Raw genomic sequence first — 21,223 nt, forward strand, 5'->3', positions numbered from 1 at the left:
AAACATTCATTTAGATATTAAGCCTGAGGTACAGAATTACTGCTAAAAATTTCAAAGATTCATGCAGTGTTATTTCAAACACTCAAGTGTCCAAAACCAGAATAGAGTGACTGACACTCAAGGAAGCTGATTACAAGTCTGCAATTATCCCAAAGTAAAATATAGGAGACTCATTTTTGTCCAACTACTTAGTTACTTCAAACCTTAATATGTTAGTGCCTTGCTCTTGGGTAATTATTCTTGAATAGCACTTGGTAACTTTCAAAACCATTTCAAACTAAAGCTTATCCCTGTTCACTTAAGCTGTATTTACCATTGTACCTCAAAAACCTTGGGTTTAACCTCAAGTATAAAAATGTTAACTTTCCACCTAAATTCTACTCTTTAGATGAAATTCCTATTGGAAATAAATGTCTTATGTACAGTTAATAACCAACAACTTTATCTTCCTTTCAAAAGCTGAGCAGTCTTCAATACTAAAAAGCCTCACTTTCAGCTTTTTAACTGCAGTGATGTATAAATGCATTCTAATTAACTGAAAAACTAGAATTTGAAATTCCTTAAGTTTACTCATTATCTAGTTTTATATATGTAGCACATGGCCTTGACTGTTACACAGGTTTTGTCCTCCCTAAAATTACAGGTGAACAAAAAGCATACCACATTTCTATCCTAATCAAGTTTTGTGACCAGAGCCCTCCCGTAGCTTTTCACAAGCTACCTTCAAGATTTCTCCCTTAGCAATAGGTGTGGGGGGGAATCTTTATTTCCAACCTGGAAAAAGAAACATTAAACTCAGAATTACTTTCTACATTTCAGCAGCACATTCATCACCAGAAATAGATCATAAAGTCTTTTGCCTATGGATTTCTATAAAATTTTCAGTGTTGACCAAAAGAAGACATATGTTGCTCATTAAACTTTGTTTTAATGGGTCTCAAAATTCTGTGACAGATTTTTGGTCAAGTTGTTTCCATCAAAAAGTACTGATTTTAAAAACTAATAACTTAAAACTGCCACACAAAAAGAAACAAAAGTGGTTCACAAAACATTCTCCTTTCCTTCTGAAGGTTTTACGATGCATTGTTATTAACAACCAGTCTTTTACTATTAAACTTAAATGGCCAATTGAAACAAACAGTTCTGAGACCGTTCTTCCACCACTAATTAAGAGTGGGGTGGCAGATATTAGGGATAATATTCATTTAGCCTTCTGAGCTTTCTGGGCAGATTCGGTGACCTTGCCAGCTCCAGCAGCCTTCTTGTCCACTGCTTTGATGACACCCACAACAACTGTCTGTCTCATATCACGAACAGCAAAACAACCCAGAGGGGGATAGTCTGAGAAGCTGTTGACACACATGGGCTTGCCAGGAACCATATCGACGATGGCAGCATCACCAGACTTCAAGAATTTAGGACCATCCTCTAGCTTCTTTCCAGAGCGGCAATCAATCTTTTCCTTCAGCTCAGCAAACTTGCAGGCAATGTGAGCAGTATGACAATCCAGTACAGGAGCATAGCCAGCACTAATTTGGCCTGGATGGTTCAGGATAATCACCTGAGCAGTGAAGCCTGCTGCTTCCATTGGTGGGTCATTTTTGCTGTCACCAGCAACGTTGCCACGACGAACATCTTTGACAGACACCTTCTTGACGTTGAAACCCACATTGTCCCCTGGAAGAGCTTCGCTCAAAGCTTCATGGTGCATTTCAACGGACTTTACTTCAGTTGTAACATTGACTGGAGCAAAGGTGACCACCATGCCGGGTTTGAGAACACCAGTCTCCACTCGGCCCACAGGGACAGTGCCAATATCACCAATTTTGTAGGCATCCTGGAGAGGCAGACGCAAAGGCTTGTCAGTTGGACGAGTTGGTGGCAGGATGCAATCCAGAGCTTCAAGCAGTGTGGTTCCACTGGTGTTGCCATCTTTATGGGTGACTTTCCATCCCTTGAACCAAGGCATGTTAGCACTTGGCTCCAACATGTTGTCACTATCCCAGCCAGAAATTGGCACAAATGCTACTGTGTCAGGGTTGTAGCCAATTTTCTTAATGTAAGTGCTGACTTCTTTAACAATTTCCTCGTATCTCTTCTGGCTGTAGGGCGGCTCAGTGGAATCCATTTTGTTAACACCAACAATTAGTTGTTTCACACCTAGTGTGTAAGCCAGAAGGGCATGCTCAACGAGTCTGCCCATTCTTTGAGATACCAGCTTCAAATTCACCAACACCAGCAGCAACAATCAGGACAGCACAGTCAGCCTGAGATGTGCCTGTAATCATGTTTTTGATAAAGTCTCTGTGTCCTGGGGCATCAATAATAGTCACATAATATTTGCTGGTCTCAAATTTCCACAGGGAGATATCAATGTTGATACCACGCTCACGCTCAGCTTTCAGTTTATCCAAGACCCAGGCATACTTGAAGGAGCCCTTTCCCATTTCAGCAGCCTCCTTCTCAAATTTTTCGATGGTTCTTTTGTCGATCCCACCACATTTGTAGATCAGATGGCCAGTAGTGGTGGACTTGCCTGAATCTACATGTCCGATGACGACAATGTTGATGTGGGTTTTTTCCTTCCCCATTTTGGCTTTTATGGGTGGTTTTCACGGCACCTGTGTTCTGGCGGCAAACCTGTTGCGAAAAAGGCTCACAGAATATTTATATCCACAATCTATTCATGTACTTATCGTGTTCAAGGGACAACAAAGAAAATATCCCCCTCTGACCCACATGCTCCAGCCCCAGTCCCAGTGGCCTCTGCAGTTTGCAAGCACGCTTCCAAGAGTTAGTGCATGATGTTCCTCCTGTCAATCCCGCATCCTGCACATGTGGGCACTTATGCCACACCACTTTTCATAGATGGTACTCATGCGATTGCTAAGCTTCTCCTTGAGCTGAGGGATTCAGGGGAACGAGTGGATCCATGAGGCAGCACGATATAAAGAAACTAGCAAAGGCAGTTTCTGGCCCATCCACAGGCCCACAGGGGCAGTACTCCAGGCCTGGAGAGGGCCAGACTGGGAAGCACTCCCACCACCACCACCACCACCACCACCTCCCTCTGGAGCATATACCTGCAATGAGCACCTGAACCCAAATCCTTCCCTCCCTCAGGTATTGAAAAGGGGCCTGGGCCATCTGCCCCTGCCCCCCACCTCACAGTATGGCCTCATGTCTGCACATCACCACTCACAGATGGCCCAGGCAGTGTTTTCCACATTTCCCCCAGCAGGATTCTGGATAGTCTGAACAGAGCTCACATGTAGCCTTGGCTCAGGGTGGGACCCTGACACCTGCTTCACTCCAGACGGGGCATAGTTATCTGTCCCCATTCTTGATTATCACCTCTGACCATGGCAAATGGGTAAACAAAGGGTATCTTTTTCCTCTGCTTTGGTGAGGGAGGATAGGAGGAGGAGTGACAAGAGGGATGCCTTGGGGCTCTCCTCAGTGGTCCTAGAAACAATACTCTTACTTTCAGGTGTTAAGTCTACCAAGAATTAGGTAACTTTGTGCTAGGATTTAAATAATAATGATAAGACAATGAAACTGGTCAATTATTACTGATTGGATTATTTTAAGGAGCAGATGTTACTTGTGTCATAAAACAAAATGAAAGTGATATCTATAATCATCACAATGATCCAAACAAGGGCTTGGGAGTAGCTATCCATCCTTAGTCAGAGTGCCTGCTCTGCTCTAATGTTGCCTGAGGATGAGGTTCCCAGGAAAGGCTTATGGTGCTGGGCAAATCAGGGTTTCTTTTTCAGTTCAGAATCCAAGCTCTCATACAGAAAGGACCTCACCTCCCTTCTAACTCCTTCACAGTGTCCTGGAGAAACTCAATCCTATGCAGAGAACATAGCATTAGCCAACAAACACCAAAGTCAGGGAGACAGATAGCCTTTCCTAGAGATAATAGGAAAGTACTAAGAGCCAATGAAAGTGTTTTATTTGAGGAGAAACAAGAGGCTGGGACTAGAGCCCACACTTTATACTGATTTCAGAGTGTGAGAACTCAGTCTGTCAATAGATCATTATTTCATCCACATAAAGATCTGAGTTGTAGGAGCAACTCCTGCTTAGATATTAAAAGTGGTTATCCCTGATTGGTGAGATCAAGGAAGAATTATATATTCTTTATACTTGGCTCTATATTGATTGACTCATCTTCAGGAGAGAGGGAGAGGGAGAAGGAGAGGGGGAGGGGAAGGGGAGGGGGAGAAGCAGTGAGAAACAGATCATTTGGCAATTCTACTTTTGCCACAGGGGATCTTTCTAACTCTCAAAGAATGTGTGTTTCTCTAAGGGTAACCTGCTGAGTCTGGGAATGATTCTAGACATGCAAGGACAGAAAGGTTTGTGCTTGGTGGGGGGGTTAGGTGGGAGGACAGGAATGGGAAGGGCAAGCTCCATTCTGCCCTATAGGAAACCACCTATCTTTGTTTGCCTAAAGTAGGAATAGTGGGCTTCTGCCTTCCCCCCACCTTCCCCCATTCCACACCTTCTCTGATCACAGAGCACCAGACCACCTAGGTGATGGTGAAGCTCTTTGAGGTGCACTAGGCTCAGGAGACCTACAATGCCAAGGAATGTATTTTATCTGCTGGGTTGCCCTTGGAGAACTATGTGTCTTTGGAGCCCTAGAAAACGATGGCTGTGAGAACAAAGCACACTTACTGTCTGAGAGGAAGGTTGGAAGTCTGGTAGCCTTGGTGACCTTTTCCAAAGTCTCCCTCTTCTTTTGGGATCATGTTCCACACAAATGCTGCATAACTGTCTGTTTCAAGTTAATAACTTAAAGTGAGGAGCACCACCATGACAGGAAACATTATTCAGCACTGGTGTTTGATGGCCAGCTATATTTCATTTTCAAGTGTGCCATAATTTACTTATAGAACAAGTCAATGACCATGCTATTATAAATTAAGCTACTTTGGAAGTCCCATGTATCTAAATCTTTGTTCACATTGTTAAAGAAAAAAAAACTGTTCAATGGTACTTGTTAAAGTACACTAAGGCAGACTTTATTCAGGACCATGGTGATAAGTATAGGGACCACTGTAAGGGGCCTTACAGTGGGGGAGAGAGATTGGTCTCAACTCTGAATACAGCATGGGCCAGTGGGAGCAAGGTGGGGGTCAGTGGATGGAAAATCACTCAGAGGAAACGTCAGGGGTAAGGGAGATTCTGGATAAACTGACCTAACAGGATTCTTGCTGAAGACAGAGGGATCAAATATCACCTGTGTGGTGGTGGAGGATGAGGAACCTGATCAGATATTGAGTGGGATCAGAATTGGAGGATGATAAGCTATCGAGGATGGGGGCTTCTTGCTAAACTGATTTAGCAGAGTTCTTACAACTAGCTTTTACAAGGAAGTACATAGATGGGCCTCACAGAAGATTCAGGAACCTGACGTAAAGTTTGACCAAACAAAGAATCTTTGTTAACATTCAAGACAGTTTCCTTAACATTAAAGTCCTAGAAGTAGAAATGCAGGGTCACAGGATTTGTGCAATTTTTAAGGCTCATTTATGTATTTGGCTTTACTCATCCTTTTTACATTTTTCTGGATTCCTACCGTGCTTAAAATAGCTTTACACTCTCTCAGAACGTAAAAGTTTCATACATCTTTGGGTAGACTAAAGACTTTCTAGAATTCCACTGAGGTAGCAGGACTGAGAAGAAAATTTAGAAGATAAATTTAGGTGAAATGCAGGTCTGGGAACATTCCTAAACATGCAAGGACATACAATTTTGGAGGAGGAGAGAAAAGCAGGGTACAAACCTTTTCCAGCACTGGGAAGGCCACACCCTCACCCACATGGGGCGGAGCCTCTATGCGATGCGGGAGGAATGGAAAGACAGCCCACGTGACACATGCCACTGCGCAAGCGCACGGGAGCCCGCGCATTTTGGGGCTTTAGGATTGGCTGGTGGAATTGATGCCACAGAGGTGGTACTTAGGCCATAACGGTAGGTAGGTGCTGTTTCTGTTCCTTCCGTTCCTGATTCTTTACGGGCTCTCTGCTGTCTTGTAGCAAGTGTAAGTGAGAACAGGTGTGAGTGAGTGAGCATGTGGGCTTTGTGGAGGTCCGGTGGCACAATTGGTGAATTGGGGGAGGAAGGGCCTCGAGGTTGTTGTCCTCCTCACAATCGGCGACACCGCCATAGGCTTTGTTATTGTGGTGAAAATGGGACAGGGGAGGAAGGTGGGCCAAAGAGGGGAGGGGGCCAGCTGAAGTTGGGGTTGGGGTGGGTTTCAAGGGGGTACAGTATTGAGGTATTTGAGTCCTGGAGGCATATGAAACCGCCAACAGAGGAACAAATCTGGGGGCTTCAGTGGGTTCCTGGTGGGGGAGGGGCGGGGAGCCTCAGCGAGTGCGCAAGTGCTTGTCTCAGTGCGCATGCCTACTGTATGCCTTCCCATAAGCCTGTGCGCACCTCGCGGTGGACGCTGCGGGGCTGAGCAGGTGCGGGTAGCGTCTCTCTGGTTTCAATTCTTTACCGCTGACTCAGACTCAGCCGGTAGGTCCTCAGATCAGTCCCTCTGGGAGTTTAAGTGTGAGACTGAGTGTGAGGATGAGCCAGCGGGCTTCGGGCGGGTTGTTAGCGCAGTCCGGGGCCTTAGAAGAGGAAGGGCCTGTGGGTCGTCGTCTTTCTCCTCACAGGCGGCGACGCCGCCATGGGCCTTGTTCTTGTGGTGCGGTGACGCCGTCGTGGGCCTTGTTCTCCTGGTGGGGCTGGGACAAGGGAGGAGAGGGGCAGTGGAGAGGAGGAATCAGGTGAAGGTGGGACGAAAACTTGGGGATACTTTTTGAGGTATCTTTGAGTCCTGGGGGCGCCTGAAACTGCTGACAGGACAGATTTCAGAGTCCTCAATGGGGACCTGAGGAGGGGAGGCAGAGCTAGCCTTGGCTGTATATTACAAAATCTCTTCATAATTTTGTTAGTGAAATTAAATCTCTTTAGGAAAGCCCCCCATAGAGAGACGCCCCAGGTTGAATGCAGTGGCGGCATCATAGCTCACTGTAACCTCCAACTCCTGGGCTCAAGCCATGGTCTTGCCTCAGCCTCCCGAGTAGCTGGGACTGCAGGCGTGCACCAAGATGCCTGGCTAATTTTTCTATTTTTAGTAAGAGGAGGTTTCACTCTTGCTCAGGTTGGTCTGGAACTCCTGAGCTCAAGCAATCCTCCCGCCTCGGCCTCCCACAGTGCTAGGATTACAGGTGTGAGCCACCAAGCCTGGCCAGCCTCCCATTTTTTATCTAGTACTTAGAGGTCATTTTTCTGTGAAGTTGGTTGTGAGAGAAACACAGGGATTTGCAAATAGCCTTATTTTATGTGATTAGAAAACAGGAATAGTTATTATTTAATTGGGGACTTATTTTGGAAATATCACCAAAAGTAAAAAAAAAAAAAAGAATTACAATCAGGCAGCTGTGGAAATAGTCAAGCATAATTATTTTTTATTGCAGTTTTCAGGTCACGATTTTCTAATTGCTGCCTAGAAAATGAGCAGACGTGTGCGCTCAAAATCCAGAGGAAGAGGAGATGGTCAGGAATCTTCCACTTTGGTTGATACTGTGGCTGTGAGTACTTGATCTTATTTCCATTTGCAGAAATTTGTTTTTCTGAAAAAAATTGAAAAAGTTGTTGAACCAGTACAGATCTTTTGTATAAAGGACTTCCCTGCTGAAAATAGTTGAAAAGTGAATCCCATGAATAAAACACTGAGCAAAGAGACTTATGTTCTGGTGTTGTCTATATATGTATGTTGTTGTGAGCCTAGCGGTAGTTCTTATGACATGCTTATTAATAAATAACACAGCCCAGAGAAGATTAGAATGGTTTCCAGAATTATCAGCCCTTGCAGGTAACTCCTTTCTTAGTGTGTTTTCTATATAGGAAGAGTAATTTTTAATCTTCAGAGTACCTACAGAAAAGAGGATAGGAAAAACTTTTTCAGACTTACTTGTGATTAGTTATCACCACATAGTATGTGTATTTGTGATTTCTATTGCTATAGTATTAATAACAGTACTCTTTACTGTTTGCATCTACCCTCCCCAAGGTCCGAAAGCCCAGTGGAAATGAAGAGGAACCACCGACTGAGAGTCAGGAAATTGAACCTGGACAAGAGGGAGGAGAAGGAGTACCCGTGGTTGACAGTGAAGAGGGTATGGAGGAACATTTTGTATTTCATGTATGATTATATGCTAGTAACAGGAATGAATAAACCATTTCCTGAAAATTGGCTAGAAACCTGTTTGGTGTAGTTTGCAGCTGACTGTAGTCCCTCTCTATGATAAGTTTTCTCTTTAGCGTTTTATCTAAATTGTGTCTTAAGAGTTACTTGGCATGCTTGGAAAATACAGTCCTTGCCAAGGTTCTACATTAGCAAACCATTGGAAACTACATTTAGCCAAAATTGTAAACTATTTCACTAGTTGAACATAGTCGTCTTGGGATGTTGTTTTCTGGGCTTAAGTCATTGCATCAAAAGTTTGAGCAAACCTAGATGTATTATGGTTAGCTTTTACATTGCAATTTTTAGAAAATTTCATAATATAAATAAAAATTGAAATCATTTCTTACTGTTAAAAGTCTTCAATACTTTATCTTCCTGAACCATAATGTATTTGTGATACATTCCTTTATTTTTTTAATTATCAAATTAAGGAAATTTATCATTGAGAAAACATTATCTAATTTAAAGTCTATTGCAGTTTTGTCAGTTGGTCTAGTAATATCCTTTATAGCATTTTTTTTTTCCTGACACAGGATCCATTCCAAGATCACCCATGGCATTTAATTGTCATATATTTCTGGTGTCCTTAAACCTGAAAGGGTTGCTCAGTCTTTATCTTTCATGACATTGACAATCAGAGTCCAAACCAGTTTTATAAAATGTTCCCTAATTTGGGTTTTTCTCATGTCACTATTGTTAAAGACTTTTTTCCACTCATTTACTGGGACATACTAGTACCAGGTAGTGTACTAGGTTCTGGGGATATAAATATAAATGAGAGAATGATTTCTATCTTGAGCTCACAATCTAGTCAAGGAAATTCTTGTAAACTACTGATCTGATTTCAATAACAGAAATATATGTAGGTTATGAACATGACAACTAAGTTGTCTTATACTGCCTTAGGAAAATAAAAGCTTCATAGAGGAGGTAATATTTGAGAACCTCAACTTGCCCGTTTTCTAGCAGAAAACTCCAATGCTCATTACGTTCTTATTCTTAATTACACTTGTTAGGATACTGTCCTACCAAGCTTTATTTAATAACACTAATTAATGTATGGTTTACTGTTTATATTAATGGCTTTTTATTTATAGGAGAACTTGAACTGGAAGGTGGTCCCCCGGAAATGGTTCTGGAAAAGACTGGAGGTGAACGTGGAGATGGTCCTGATGTGAAAGCGAAGACTCCTCCACCTACTCCGGAGTAAGCTAAAGTTCCAAAAGCAGGTATGTGATTCATTCAGAATGGGAGTCATGGGTGGGGGTGGTGGTTAACTCTTCTATAGTATATTATACTTTAGTAAAACGTTTCAAATACAAATATTGTTTGAAAGGTAGTTTAGATTTCAAATACTTGATTCAAAGTCAGTGTCAGGGAAAAATAATTAGGTCAAAGTCATGTAAAATTATAAAACATGACAGTATTATAATTTTGGAGAAGTCTTTTGAAACTCAAGGCAGGTGACCAAATGCTTTTTAAAGTATATAAATTATTCAACCTGTACCAGTAGTAATTGGATGTCTGAACAATACAATGTTATTGTTTCTTTAATTTGCCAGAATTGTTTATCAAAATCACTTTTACACACCAAAAAATAAGATGGATCTGTATGTTTATCACCTAATCCATGACACTTCTGAGAGTGAAAGAGAGTGCTATGAATACTTATGCCAGGACAACAGGTGCCAATGGGTTGAATGGCCACCCTGCTGTAAATAGACCACATAATGGTTGAACTAGATCAGTGAATTGTTTTTGCATAACAGAGACAAACCAAATGACATGCTGTTCTTTGACCTTTTTAGTTAAGCAATTCCAAGTATGACATAATTATTTTAGCTAATATATAATTTGTACAGTGTTTCAAGTCAATACATTTGAATGATTGTATTTGCTTATTTGTTTTGCTGCTTGAAGTTTTTTTTTGTTTTTAAACTGAAATCACTGGTTTTTCCTCTCTACTTAAAATTATCTTTAAATGGGCTCATAGAATTTAATCTGGTCTGGGTTTGAGAAGTCTTTGTTTCCTTATACACCCTAGAAAGAGTGATGCATTTTAAAAATTAGTGTTCATATGCCTGAAAATGTACATTAGCATAGAAGTCTATAGAGTGGTTAGGGCTCTGGTTTTAGTTTCATCTTAAAAACCAAAACTAGCGTCCTTTGTGTGCTTTTTGTATCATCTCAGTAATGTTCTGCTAAGTGATGGTCCCAACTATTACGTTAATGTTTTACTTAAATTTTTTTTTAATTCTTGACTTTTGTTCCTGATTAATGAAAACATTCTTGGCAAATGCTTTCACTCTGGTCTGTTATGTTTATATTTTAGAAAATGGACAGTCCTAAGTTGACAAGAAGACAAACCGAAGCTACACATGCTGTTACATTGAAAATTTGACTTGTTAAATTCTCTATTCAATAAAGTTTTACAGTTTTCTCTGCAATCGTACATGTCTTTTGTTAAATCTATTCCTAGGAAGTTGATACTAATGTAAATGATATCTTAAAAAACTTTTCATATTCTGTTTAGAACTGGTGTATAGAAGTGCTGTATATTTTTGTGTATTGATTTTGTGTCTGGCAACCTTGCTAAACTTGATTATTCTAGTGTATCCTTACATCCTTTTGAATTTTCTACATATACAATTGCACTATATGCAAATAATGACAATTTTGTTTCTTTTTAATCTTTATACTTTTAATTCTCCTTCTTACCTTATGACACTGGCTAGACCCCATCAGTACAATGTTGATTAGAAATGATGATAGCAGACACCTTTGTCATATTCCTGATCCCAAAAGGAAAACTTTCAGCATTTCACTATGATGTATACTATAGGGTTTTTAAAATCATGCCTTCTGCAGGTTGAGTGTTCCTAATCTGAAATGCTTGAGAATCTGACACTTTTTGAGAACCAATGTGTTGCTCAAAGGAGCATTTCAGATTTCAAATTATAGCTGTTGAACTGATAAGTATAATGCAAGTATTCAAACATCTGAAAAAAATCCCAAATCTGAAACGCTTCTGGTACCAAACATTTTGGATATAGGATACTCAACCTGTATTAGATTAAAAAATATTTTTTTTATTCCTAGTTTTACTAAGTGTCCTTAACATGAATATATGTTCAATTTTATCAAATACTTGGTCTGCATCTACTGAGTATATGGTAGTTCTCTATTAATCTTTTTTTTTTTTTTTTTTTTTTTTTTTTTTTTTTGAGACAGAGTCTCACTTTGTTGTCCAGGCTAGAGTGAGTGCCGTGGCGTCAGCCTAGCTCACAGCAACCTCAAACTCCTGGGCTTGAGTGATCCTTCTGCCTCAGCCTCCCGAGTAGCTGGGATTACAGGCATGCGCCACCATGCCCGGCTAATTTTTTATATATATATATCAGTTGGCCGACTAATTTCTTTCTATTTATAGTAGAGACGGGGTCTCGCTCTTGCTCAGGCTGGTTTTGAACTCCTGACCTTGAGCAATCCGCCCGCCTCGGCCTCCCAAGAGCTAGGATTACAGGCGTGAGCCACAGCGCCCGGCCTTATTAATCTTTTAAAATGGCATTCATAGAGTAAGCCCAATTTAAGTCATGATACATTGTCCTTTTATGTATTGCTGTTTCCCTTTCCTAATGTTTAGGATTTTTGTTCATGAGATTGACTTATAGTTTTTTATGCACTCTCCATGTGAGGCCTTGGTATCAAGGTTATTCTGGCTTCATAAAATGAATTGGGATGTATATTATCTTTTTCTGTTCTCTGGTACAGTTCGTCTAACAGAATTATTTCTTAAATGTTTGATAGAATTTACCATTGAAGCTTTCTGGGCCTGGAGTTTTTGTACAGAGGTTTTAAATTGGTTCAGTACCTTTAATAGTAATAGGACTGTCTCAATGTTCTATTTGTTTAGTTTGAGTAAGTTATTTTTCTAAGACTTTGTCCATGTTATCTAAATTTTTATTATACAAAATTTGTAATCTGTCTTCTAATGCCTGCAGGATCTGCAGTGAAGCTGCTGTTTTCATTCATAGAACTGTGTCTTTGCAGTCTCATTGATCAATCTCAGATTTACCAATTTTATTAGTCTTTTTGGAATTAACTTTTGGCTATCCTAATTTTGTTTTATAGTTAATTTTGGCTCTCAGTTTTAGTATTCTACTTTGTGTTTAATTTGCTGCTCTTAACTCCTTGAGATATTTCGGTCATTAATTTCTACCCCCTTTTTAATTTGTAATTTATAACTAAGTAGGCCTTTAGCTTAAGCCCACAAGTTCTATGTAGTATTTTTGTTCAACTCAAATTTTTCTAATTCTCATTCTTTGAATTTTAGGTTACTTAGAAGTGTATTCCTTCCAAACATTTGAACACTTTCTAGCTATTGTTATGCATTATAGATAGCTGATAATAGCTCTTTATAAGAGACACACATCTAAAACAAAAATTCAGAAAAAGTTGAAAGAAAAGGTGGTCAAAAGGTATTCTGCCCAATATAGATAAAATAGGCTTTAAAATAAGAATTACTAGAAATAAAAAGGGATACTTCATGTAGAAAAGGCTCATTGGGAAGATTTTAACAATTTTAAATATGATCCTGATGGCTTCCAAGTATAATGGAAAAATGGGCAGAATACAAGAAGTTGGTAACAGAATAAGCAGACAAAAAACAGTAAGGGGTGTGTGTTGGTTCTTCCCTGCTGGTGAACTAAGCATTTGCTTAGCTTTTAGGGTAAGTTAACACTGATTCTCATCCTGGGGATATGGAGCAGACTTGCTGGAGGGTTCCTGGGCTGTCCTCCAGGCTATTACCCCTCCCAGTCCATCACCAGGTACTGGAGTTGCCGTAGGTGTGCAGGTACAACCTGGACACCATGTATTTTCCACATGCATAATCTGGGGGCAGGTGGGGAAAGTGCCAGATGGATGGAAAGGGCATTTTAAACTAGGGGCATCATGATAGCAGACAACCAGCTTGGATGCTTCATTGTAAGCCACAAAGGGCAGGCATTTATTGGAAGGACGCTGGGGTGCTTCAAGGAACTATAGCAAGAGCTGACTAGGGAAAGGCAGGCACCAGGGCAGCCATCAGCTGTATGGGAAGCAGGCCTGCCTCCTTAAGGGCTCCTGATTCCTGATGACCAAATCCTGCTGCTAACCCTGAGAGGCCTGTCCTTTCCCCTCTCTGGAAGAAGGGGCCAGGTGGAGGGGGATGGCCAGAGCTGACCAAGGAGAACTTTCCTAGGGTATAGTCAGGCAGCGTACACTAGATCATGGCCAGCCACCTCCAGGACTTGGACCAGGCTCTTCATAGAAGACTCTCCCTTTAGACCCATGTCCTGACACCTGCCCTGGGCTGCACTCACTGGGACCAGCAACTGCAGCCTGACTCCCCCAGCCATGCTCAAGACCTGAGCCACTTGCTCTGGGCTCACCCCTCATGGGCCCCGTGGTGCTGCTGCCCAGTGCCAGCAGTCCCTTGGCACGGGGGTCCAGGAGGCCCCTCGGACTCGCACCTGAGCCCTCCCCGCTGGCAGTTCCACAGACTTCCCTTCTGCTCCCCCCTGCTGATGACCTGGGACTCTGCTAGGGCATAAGGGTCTCAGGACTATGTCCTGTGGTTTAGGCCCCTCTCCCAGCTATAGGGGAGGTGCCAGCTGTAGGTATGGCCTTGGAGAGAAGAGCTGGATTCTGCTGGGCCAGGAGGCAGCTGCCAAACCCTCAACCCACCCATGGCCTTGGGAACCTGAGGAGGAGGCAAGGAGTGGCCGGACTCTGCAGAGCACTGATAAGATGGGGAAGGGATGTGCCTCTTCAGGCCGAGTGGCCTTGGAGCCCTGCCCTCTGGATCTGGGGTCTAGGCCTGCCCCAGCATTGGAGCTGGAGCTTCATCCTTTTGGGGAAGAGCAGGACCTGGGTGGGAGGGGAGACTGGGACAGGGCTGGGGGCAGGCTAAGCTGCCAAAAGGATGGCTTGTCAAGGCTTCTGCCTGCGCTCCTGAGGACCCTCCACTGAGGGGACATTTCACAGCCTCAGAAACATTCTCGGACTTGCCACTCGCTGGGCCCTCATCCCTGCAGTGCTGGGGGAAGCCTGCATGGACCAAGGGAAGGATGAGGAAGATCAGGGCTGTACTAGGGGATGCAAAGCCTGTACTCCATGACCACTGTGTGGGGTACAAGGTACTGTCCCCAGAGGCCTTTGCTGGAATGTAGTGGATAGTACCCTGGATGGGAATCAAAAGCTCTTGGATCTACTTCTTAAAAGTTGTGTGTCTACATTTAAGTAGATGTGATCCTCTTTGAGTCTCAGCTTTGTTTCCTGTAAAATGCAGATAATTCCTACCTCCCAGGGATTCAATGAGATAAAATGAGAAAAAATAGCAATGTGCAAGGTAAAGAGCTCGGCTTGTCCTAAAGGCACTGTGAATGTTGGTCGCATCCAAATCTGAATTTTGTGTGTGACCAGGCCTGGGGGCCAGAGGGGAAGGCCAGCCCCACCTGAAAACCATCAGCTGACTTACCCTCCATTCCATCATGCCTCCCCACCCCCTGCATCCTTTTAGCTACTTTCCTCTCCCACATTCACTTCCTCTCCCTTCACTCCCACGGTGCACCAGATGACACTACTTGCTCCCTGGTACATAGGTGAGTGCAGCCAGTATCATACCCAAGGCCTCAAAATGAGGCCCACAAGGAAGAGTGGCCCTAGTCCACATCTGATGTGCAAGATGCAATCCAAAGTGGATTGCACATTGTAGAATGTGGAAAGCACACTGTAGGACAGTGTGTAATATGGTCTCATATGTGTGTGTGTGTGTGTGTGTGTGTGTGTGTGTGTAAAATATCAGTATGAAATGTGCTTGCTTGCATATTTGTAGAAAATTTATGAGAGAATACACAAAAAATTATCAGTGGTTATACTAGTTCCACGGGGATGATAAGCAGGGAGGAGAGGGGCTTTTTATTTTTACTGATCATTATTATTTGGATATTTTTGCTGTGAACATTTAAAAAGCCTTAAAAGATATAGATGGCAATATATAGATAGGTGATAGATGGAAAATAGATATAGATAAAAGATGAAAATAGCTAAGAGCTGAACTAGACACATGGATATCTCTGTGCCTTGGTTTCCTCACATATCAAATAGTACCTATTTTATAGGATTATTGTGAGGATTAAATGACTATATGCATTTGCACCCTTGGGACAGTGCCTGACACACAGTAAGTGCTCAGTAAATGTTCTCTTTAGGATAAGAATGGTGAGGAGGAGGTGGATGAAGACAGGCTGGCTCCATGTGATAATCTCTTTCGCCATCTTGTGGTTGGTGGAGCACAGACCATGCAACAATGCCAATGCCAATAAGCAGCAGGGGTTCCCTCTTCATGTCCTCAATCCTCTTCATAGGTGAATGTAAGAGTTCAGGACTTAGTGGAATGGAGGAACTAGAACTTTTAAAATCGAAAAAAGGTTTTAAGAAATAAATAACTTTAAAAATCGGTAACTGGATGGGACTTGGAGACCCCCTACACTTTAGTCATCTTTGATACCAGATACTCCTGATCCCAGCCCTGACAGTGTCAAAGAGAAACAGCAAATTGGTGGCCCCTGTTTATTTTGGGGTCCCTCTTTGTAAGCCTTCTTAGTTGCATGCAACAGAACCAATTCTAGCTTCCTTAAACGAAAAAAGGATTTTTAAGCTGCTATTAGGTAGCCCAAGGAAACCTCCAACAGGCCAGAGAATCTGGCTTGGAGGCAAGGCAGCCAGAGTTGGTTCAATCCCACCTCCTCTTGGGACAGGTACTGCTGAGGCTGAGTCCAGGACTGTGCCACTAGGACATCTACTACAGCTACCCGTGAAAACTCAGTGTCTCTCAGCCATGATCTACCACCACCAGGCATGGCTTCCACTGGACTTCTTATTTCTTTTATATCTTCACTTGTTTCTCCCTCCTGATCCAAAGTCTCGATGGGGAACATCTGATTGGTGGAGCCTAAGGCTCACACCTCTCCCCTTGGCTGAGTTTTGGTTTCCACCTTTGTGAGGTGGGAATCAATGCAGGGATTCCAGAAAATTTAGAAGGACTATTCAGAAGAGGCTGGGTAGGGTAGGAGATGATGATGCTCTGTCCTTGGGGAGAGGGCATTGAGCATGTGTACTTCAAAGTCCCACATCCCTTCTTCAGGGCCTCCCTATCTAGTAGTGGGTTCTAGATATGGCTGGCCCAGGCAGTACTGTCTAATTTGGTGGTTATATTCCATATTGATTATTTAGGGGACAGGCCATGGTGATACCAGATTAGAAGGGTTTTTTTGGGCTGGGAACTCCATGGGGGAAGGGACCATGTCTGATTGGTTTACCATTGTACTCCAGAGCAGCTTGTTCAGTGCCTCAATACATGAATTAAAGAATGACAGAATGAACAAACAAATTAAGCTGGCCACTTTCTTTATGTACCAGTAGTTGTAAATTTTCACTGACACTTAGGGTCCCTAATCTCAGGAGAAATATAAGATGCTCTTTTGGGATGTCTTGTTAAATAAGGAAGATCAAGAGGGGCAAAGGTAACTCCACTCAAACTACAATTTCACACAATATTTCTGACTCCCCTCCAGGAGGTGACTCCCCTTCCACATTCAGTGTCTCTGTTCAGAGGGAAAGGACAATCAAGTGTATGCTACCAGATTTTACTGTCCAACCAGATGTTCTCTTAAAACAATTCTGAACTCAGACATATTTCCAGGAGGAATAGATGAAACATTTCTATAGTGGAATTGCTCAAGATTGCTGGATCTGAGGGCCTATTGGAATTGAACTTTTACATCTAGCAGGTGGCTCAGCCTGCAGCCTCCACATTTGCTTCTACTCATCAATAAGGGCAAGTTCTCCTCTCTGGCTGCGGCTGTTGAAAGGCATAGACCACCAGAGGGAGCAGGTGTGCCTCTGCTTTGGTGGAACATGGCACTTCCTGTTTGCACCCAGCCTCTGCTCTAGGAAAACACCACTGTTGCTTAGCAACAGAGAAACCAGTCATCTTGGGGCCCCATGCTTCTATCAATCACCAACCCCAAATGAGACATGGAATGTTGAGGCCTGCCTTCAGATCACACCTATTGTAGCTCTTTGGGACTTGCTGGTCACTGGAAATGTGGCCTGTGATCCTTTATCATTTTAGGGGGCCCCAAGACCACTCACATGTTCAATGAATTAGCTAGAAGTACTCATAGGATTCAGTATATAATTGTACTCATGGCTAACTTTATTATGGCAAAATGATATATAATATCAGCAAGAAAGTAAAGACACATATAGGATCTGGAGAAGTCCATGCACAGTCTCCCTTATATGCTCTTCCTCCTGTGAGGGGCACACTGAACACACTCTTCCCCAGGAATAAAAATGCACAATATGTGGGTGATGTTTTTACCCAAGGAAGTTCACTTAGTGTTTAAGGTTTTTATTGGGAGCTGGTCACTAAGCACCCCCTGCGTATCATGTACCCAAATTCTAGACTTTCAGAAGGAAAGCAGGCATTGAGCATAAACTACATTCTTTGTATAAACTGTTTAGGCACAGTGAACCACCCTTATCAGTTAGGAAACACGTCAAGAGCTGTATTAGTTTTCTATTGCTGCCATGACAAATTGTCACAAACTTAGAAGCTTAAGCTATGCAAATTTATCATCTTATAATATAGTAGGTCAGAAGTCCAGAATAGGTCTCACCAAGCTAAAATGAAGGTGCTGGTAGGATGGTGTTCCTGTGTAGAAGCTCCAGGGAAGAATCTACTTCCTACTCATTTGGGTTTTTGGCAGAATTCAGTTCCTTGGGATTGTAGGAAAGAGGGCCCCATTTTCTTACTGGCTATAAACTGAGGGCTGTTCCCAATTTCTAGAGACCACCTTAGCTTGTGGCCCCTTCCTCTATCTTCAAAACCAGAACAGTGAGTTGAGTCCTTCTTAAATCACATCTCTGTTGTCACAGCTGGGAAAGGTTCTCTACTTTTAAGGACTCATGTGATTAGATTGGGCCCACCCAGATAATCCAGGATAATCTTTCCATCTCAAGCCCCTAACCTTAATCACATCTGTAAAACCCCTTTTGCTATGTAAAGTAACATATTTATAGTTTCCAGGGATTAAGACATGGACAGTTTTGGGTGGCCAGTATTTTGCCTACCACAAAGGCCAAGTTCCCAGATGCTGGCCAAGGGCCAACCTCAAAAGTAGGCCTTTTTAAAGATAATAGTATCAGGGATGCTATGTTAACTCTTCTCTGCACACCTATGCATGTCTAAAGGAAGGTGACATTGTGATAGACGATGTCCCCTTTCAATAGCATACAGCCCCTCTCATGCTTGGAATGTCTTGGACTTCATAGACAACTGGATCCAGGGCTCAGCCCACAAAGATGCCTTATGACCCATATTCCAATATGACATACTCTAACCTCAGGACTGGACAGTCTCTTCCCCCTTCAACCCTGATAGGAGCCAAGGTCAAGGAAACAGTCAGGTCATGTTTGGCAGAAAATAGAGTTTAGTTTAAATTCTTAGCTATGTACAAAGAGCAAGTTAATTATTCTCTGTGACTCATTTCCTCATCTGCTTCCAGGTATAACATCACTATCTTATAAATTTAAATGAGAGAGTGCACATAATGCATGTGTAAGACAATACCTTCCAGATCACGATGGCATGCTAGAACATCCAGTGGGGGGAAAAAACAAGACTAAAATCTGCTATTTCAGCATGAAGGTTCCATTTGGGAGAGAAATAAGAGTAGGGGCAGAGATTCACTTTTAGGATATACCTTGGTCTTTCTGTTTTTCCTCTTGACCTCTTGTCTCTTTATTGGCAAACATTTGTCTCTCTTCCTGTGAAAGTGTGATATTGTGAATTATTAATCTTTGGTTTTCACCTCAAGCCCTAGCTTGCCTTTGTACTCCTGGCCCTGCTGCACACATGGCAGGTCCAAGGCTTCCTTCTCCAGTGTAGAGTTATTTCAGCAGAAATGCAAAGAGCCCAAGATCAGCTTTTGAGTTACAGAAGAGACTTCAGAAAATTTATACTGAGAAAACAGAACTAAAATAAAGGCTTTTCGAGTTGTAGAATCTTAGGTCTTTTGAATACCAATAGATAAAGACCTGGCTTATAGATAGGCATAAAAGAATATGTGGTTTGCCCAAGGGACTTCCAGCCATTTCAGACTAGATAAAGATCCCACAGACTGAAGGGAGGGCTGAGAGGGAGGCAGAGTGATACTGATGACATTCAAGGTCAGGGGACTTCAACTCCCATTTCAGACTCCATTGAAGCCTTAAGAAGAATCAATCTCTCTGTCTCTCTGTCTCTGTCTCTGTCTGTCTGTCTGTCTGTCTCTCTGTCTCTCTGTCTCTCTCTCGTCTCTCCCTCTCCCTCCCTCTCTTCCCTTCTCTTTTTATCTGTCTCTCTTTCCCCTACTCAACCGAATTTGGGTTCCATTTCATCTTGAAATATCACAGTGGTATGTCTTGGAGGGCCACAAAGTCCACTCAATTAGCTTTTACTCTAGGCCTTGGGATTGAAGAAAGATAAAAGAATCTGTGATGTTCCTAGAAGGCCTGGTACCACCTATCAGAGTAGGAGTGGTTGGAAAGCCTATATTAAAGACTAAAAGTTTGCCTTGTGTTGGTCTTCAGCAAACTGCTTTAGGGTCTCTGAGAAAAAAAGACACTGCCCTATCAGTTTGGTAGTGAAGACTGTATTCCTCCCATTGCTGGAACAGCTATAATGTCTCCTGACAGCAAGGTGACAATGTCCAGATAATAACAGGTGAGCCAAATAGCCCGACACACCAAGAGACAGAGCCACTTGCTCTGGGGTCAGCTGTTCGCTGAGAGTCATCAGGTTCTTCCATTTCTGGTGCAAGGGTGCCAGGCCAAAGCAATGAGCCAAGGATGATGTCAAGATTGAATATTGAGGAGTCAATATTGGGCCAGGTGGAAATTATCAAGAACTCAGTAATGTCCAATCCCCTCTGCCTTCAACTACTAATACACTTCATGCCTCCTAGCTTAACAAACTTCTGAATTTTGGAGAAACTTCCTGTAACTAGTAAAGAAAATAAATAAAAATGCCCTGAGGACACTGTGCATCATGGTTAAAAGCAACTGGATATTGTTCCTCCAGCTGGGTTGCATGGATGCACAGCAGGAGGAAACATGCATGAGTCTCATTGAATTACAGGCAAATTGTAGTGTACCAGGTGCTTTTTGTGCATTTTTCAATGGAGTAGAGCTGTAGTGTGATCGGATTCTCAGAGGGGTCTGATACTTAAGACATTTTGCAAGAGGGAGTCCTTGGATCTGTGCTTTATTAACTGTGTACCCTATGAAGACTCATTTACAATCTCTATGTAGTACTTTTCCTGCCTATGGAGGGGAAAAAAACAATACCGAGCCCACAGCATTATTGTGAGGAATTGATTAGAAGGTGCTTTGTAAATAAAGTGATTTTTAAATGAGACATATTCATGTATTAGCCCTCTTTCTCCTCCCCTCCCCCAAAATGAATAGCTCTATTAAATAAAGGGCAATTGGTTGAGATTTTCTATGTCAGAGATATACATTTTTTTAAAAATGTGTGTGTACACAATTTATATAGTGGCATGTTATATTTAATCCTGTATTTTTCCAAGGAATCATGTTCATAGATTATTTGATATTGTGTGCTTAAAATAATGATGATGATGATGATGATGATGATGATTCCTTGTACTTGCATAGCCAGTAGTCTTCTCATTTATCTCATCGGTTGTTGACAAAGCTCTCCTCTTATTCTTGTAAATGAAATGAGGCTATTGCTGGGTCTTCAGTGTTTGGTTGCCATGGTTTGAATTCGTTTCATAAGCTGTTGCTTGGCAATCCCACGCGTCAGCAGGCTCTTTTCCTCAGCACTCTCACTACACGCTGTCTGAAGGA

General features: G+C 42.4%; 1 protein-coding gene and 1 pseudogene across 4 annotated transcripts; one reads left to right on the forward strand and one right to left on the reverse strand.

Annotated features, from left to right (window-relative positions):
- Nucleotides 1-1,051: 1,051 nt before the first annotated feature.
- LOC105856423 (elongation factor 1-alpha 1 pseudogene) lies at nt 1,052-2,638 on the reverse strand (annotated as a pseudogene).
- Nucleotides 2,639-5,909: 3,271 nt separating this feature from the next.
- PAGE4 (PAGE family member 4) lies at nt 5,910-10,710 on the forward strand. 4 transcript variants are annotated; one of them, XM_075999371.1, is made up of 5 exons: nt 5,910-5,992; nt 7,491-7,604; nt 8,087-8,192; nt 9,361-9,492; nt 10,596-10,710. In XM_075999371.1, exons 2-4 carry the CDS (start codon nt 7,527-7,529, stop codon nt 9,471-9,473), a joined length of 297 nt encoding a protein of 98 aa, XP_075855486.1. In that variant the 5' UTR covers nt 5,910-5,992; nt 7,491-7,526; the 3' UTR covers nt 9,474-9,492; nt 10,596-10,710. The 4 variants fall into 4 exon arrangements, with proteins under 4 accessions (XP_075855486.1, XP_075855488.1, XP_075855489.1 ...); XM_075999373.1 differs by having other exon boundaries at nt 5,916-5,988; XM_075999374.1 differs by having other exon boundaries at nt 5,987-6,058.
- The last annotated feature ends 10,513 nt before the right edge of the window (nt 10,711-21,223 follow it).

The sequence above is a fragment of the Microcebus murinus genome, chromosome X (assembly GCF_040939455.1).
Source record: "Microcebus murinus isolate Inina chromosome X, M.murinus_Inina_mat1.0, whole genome shotgun sequence".
NCBI lineage: Eukaryota > Metazoa > Chordata > Mammalia > Primates > Cheirogaleidae > Microcebus > Microcebus murinus.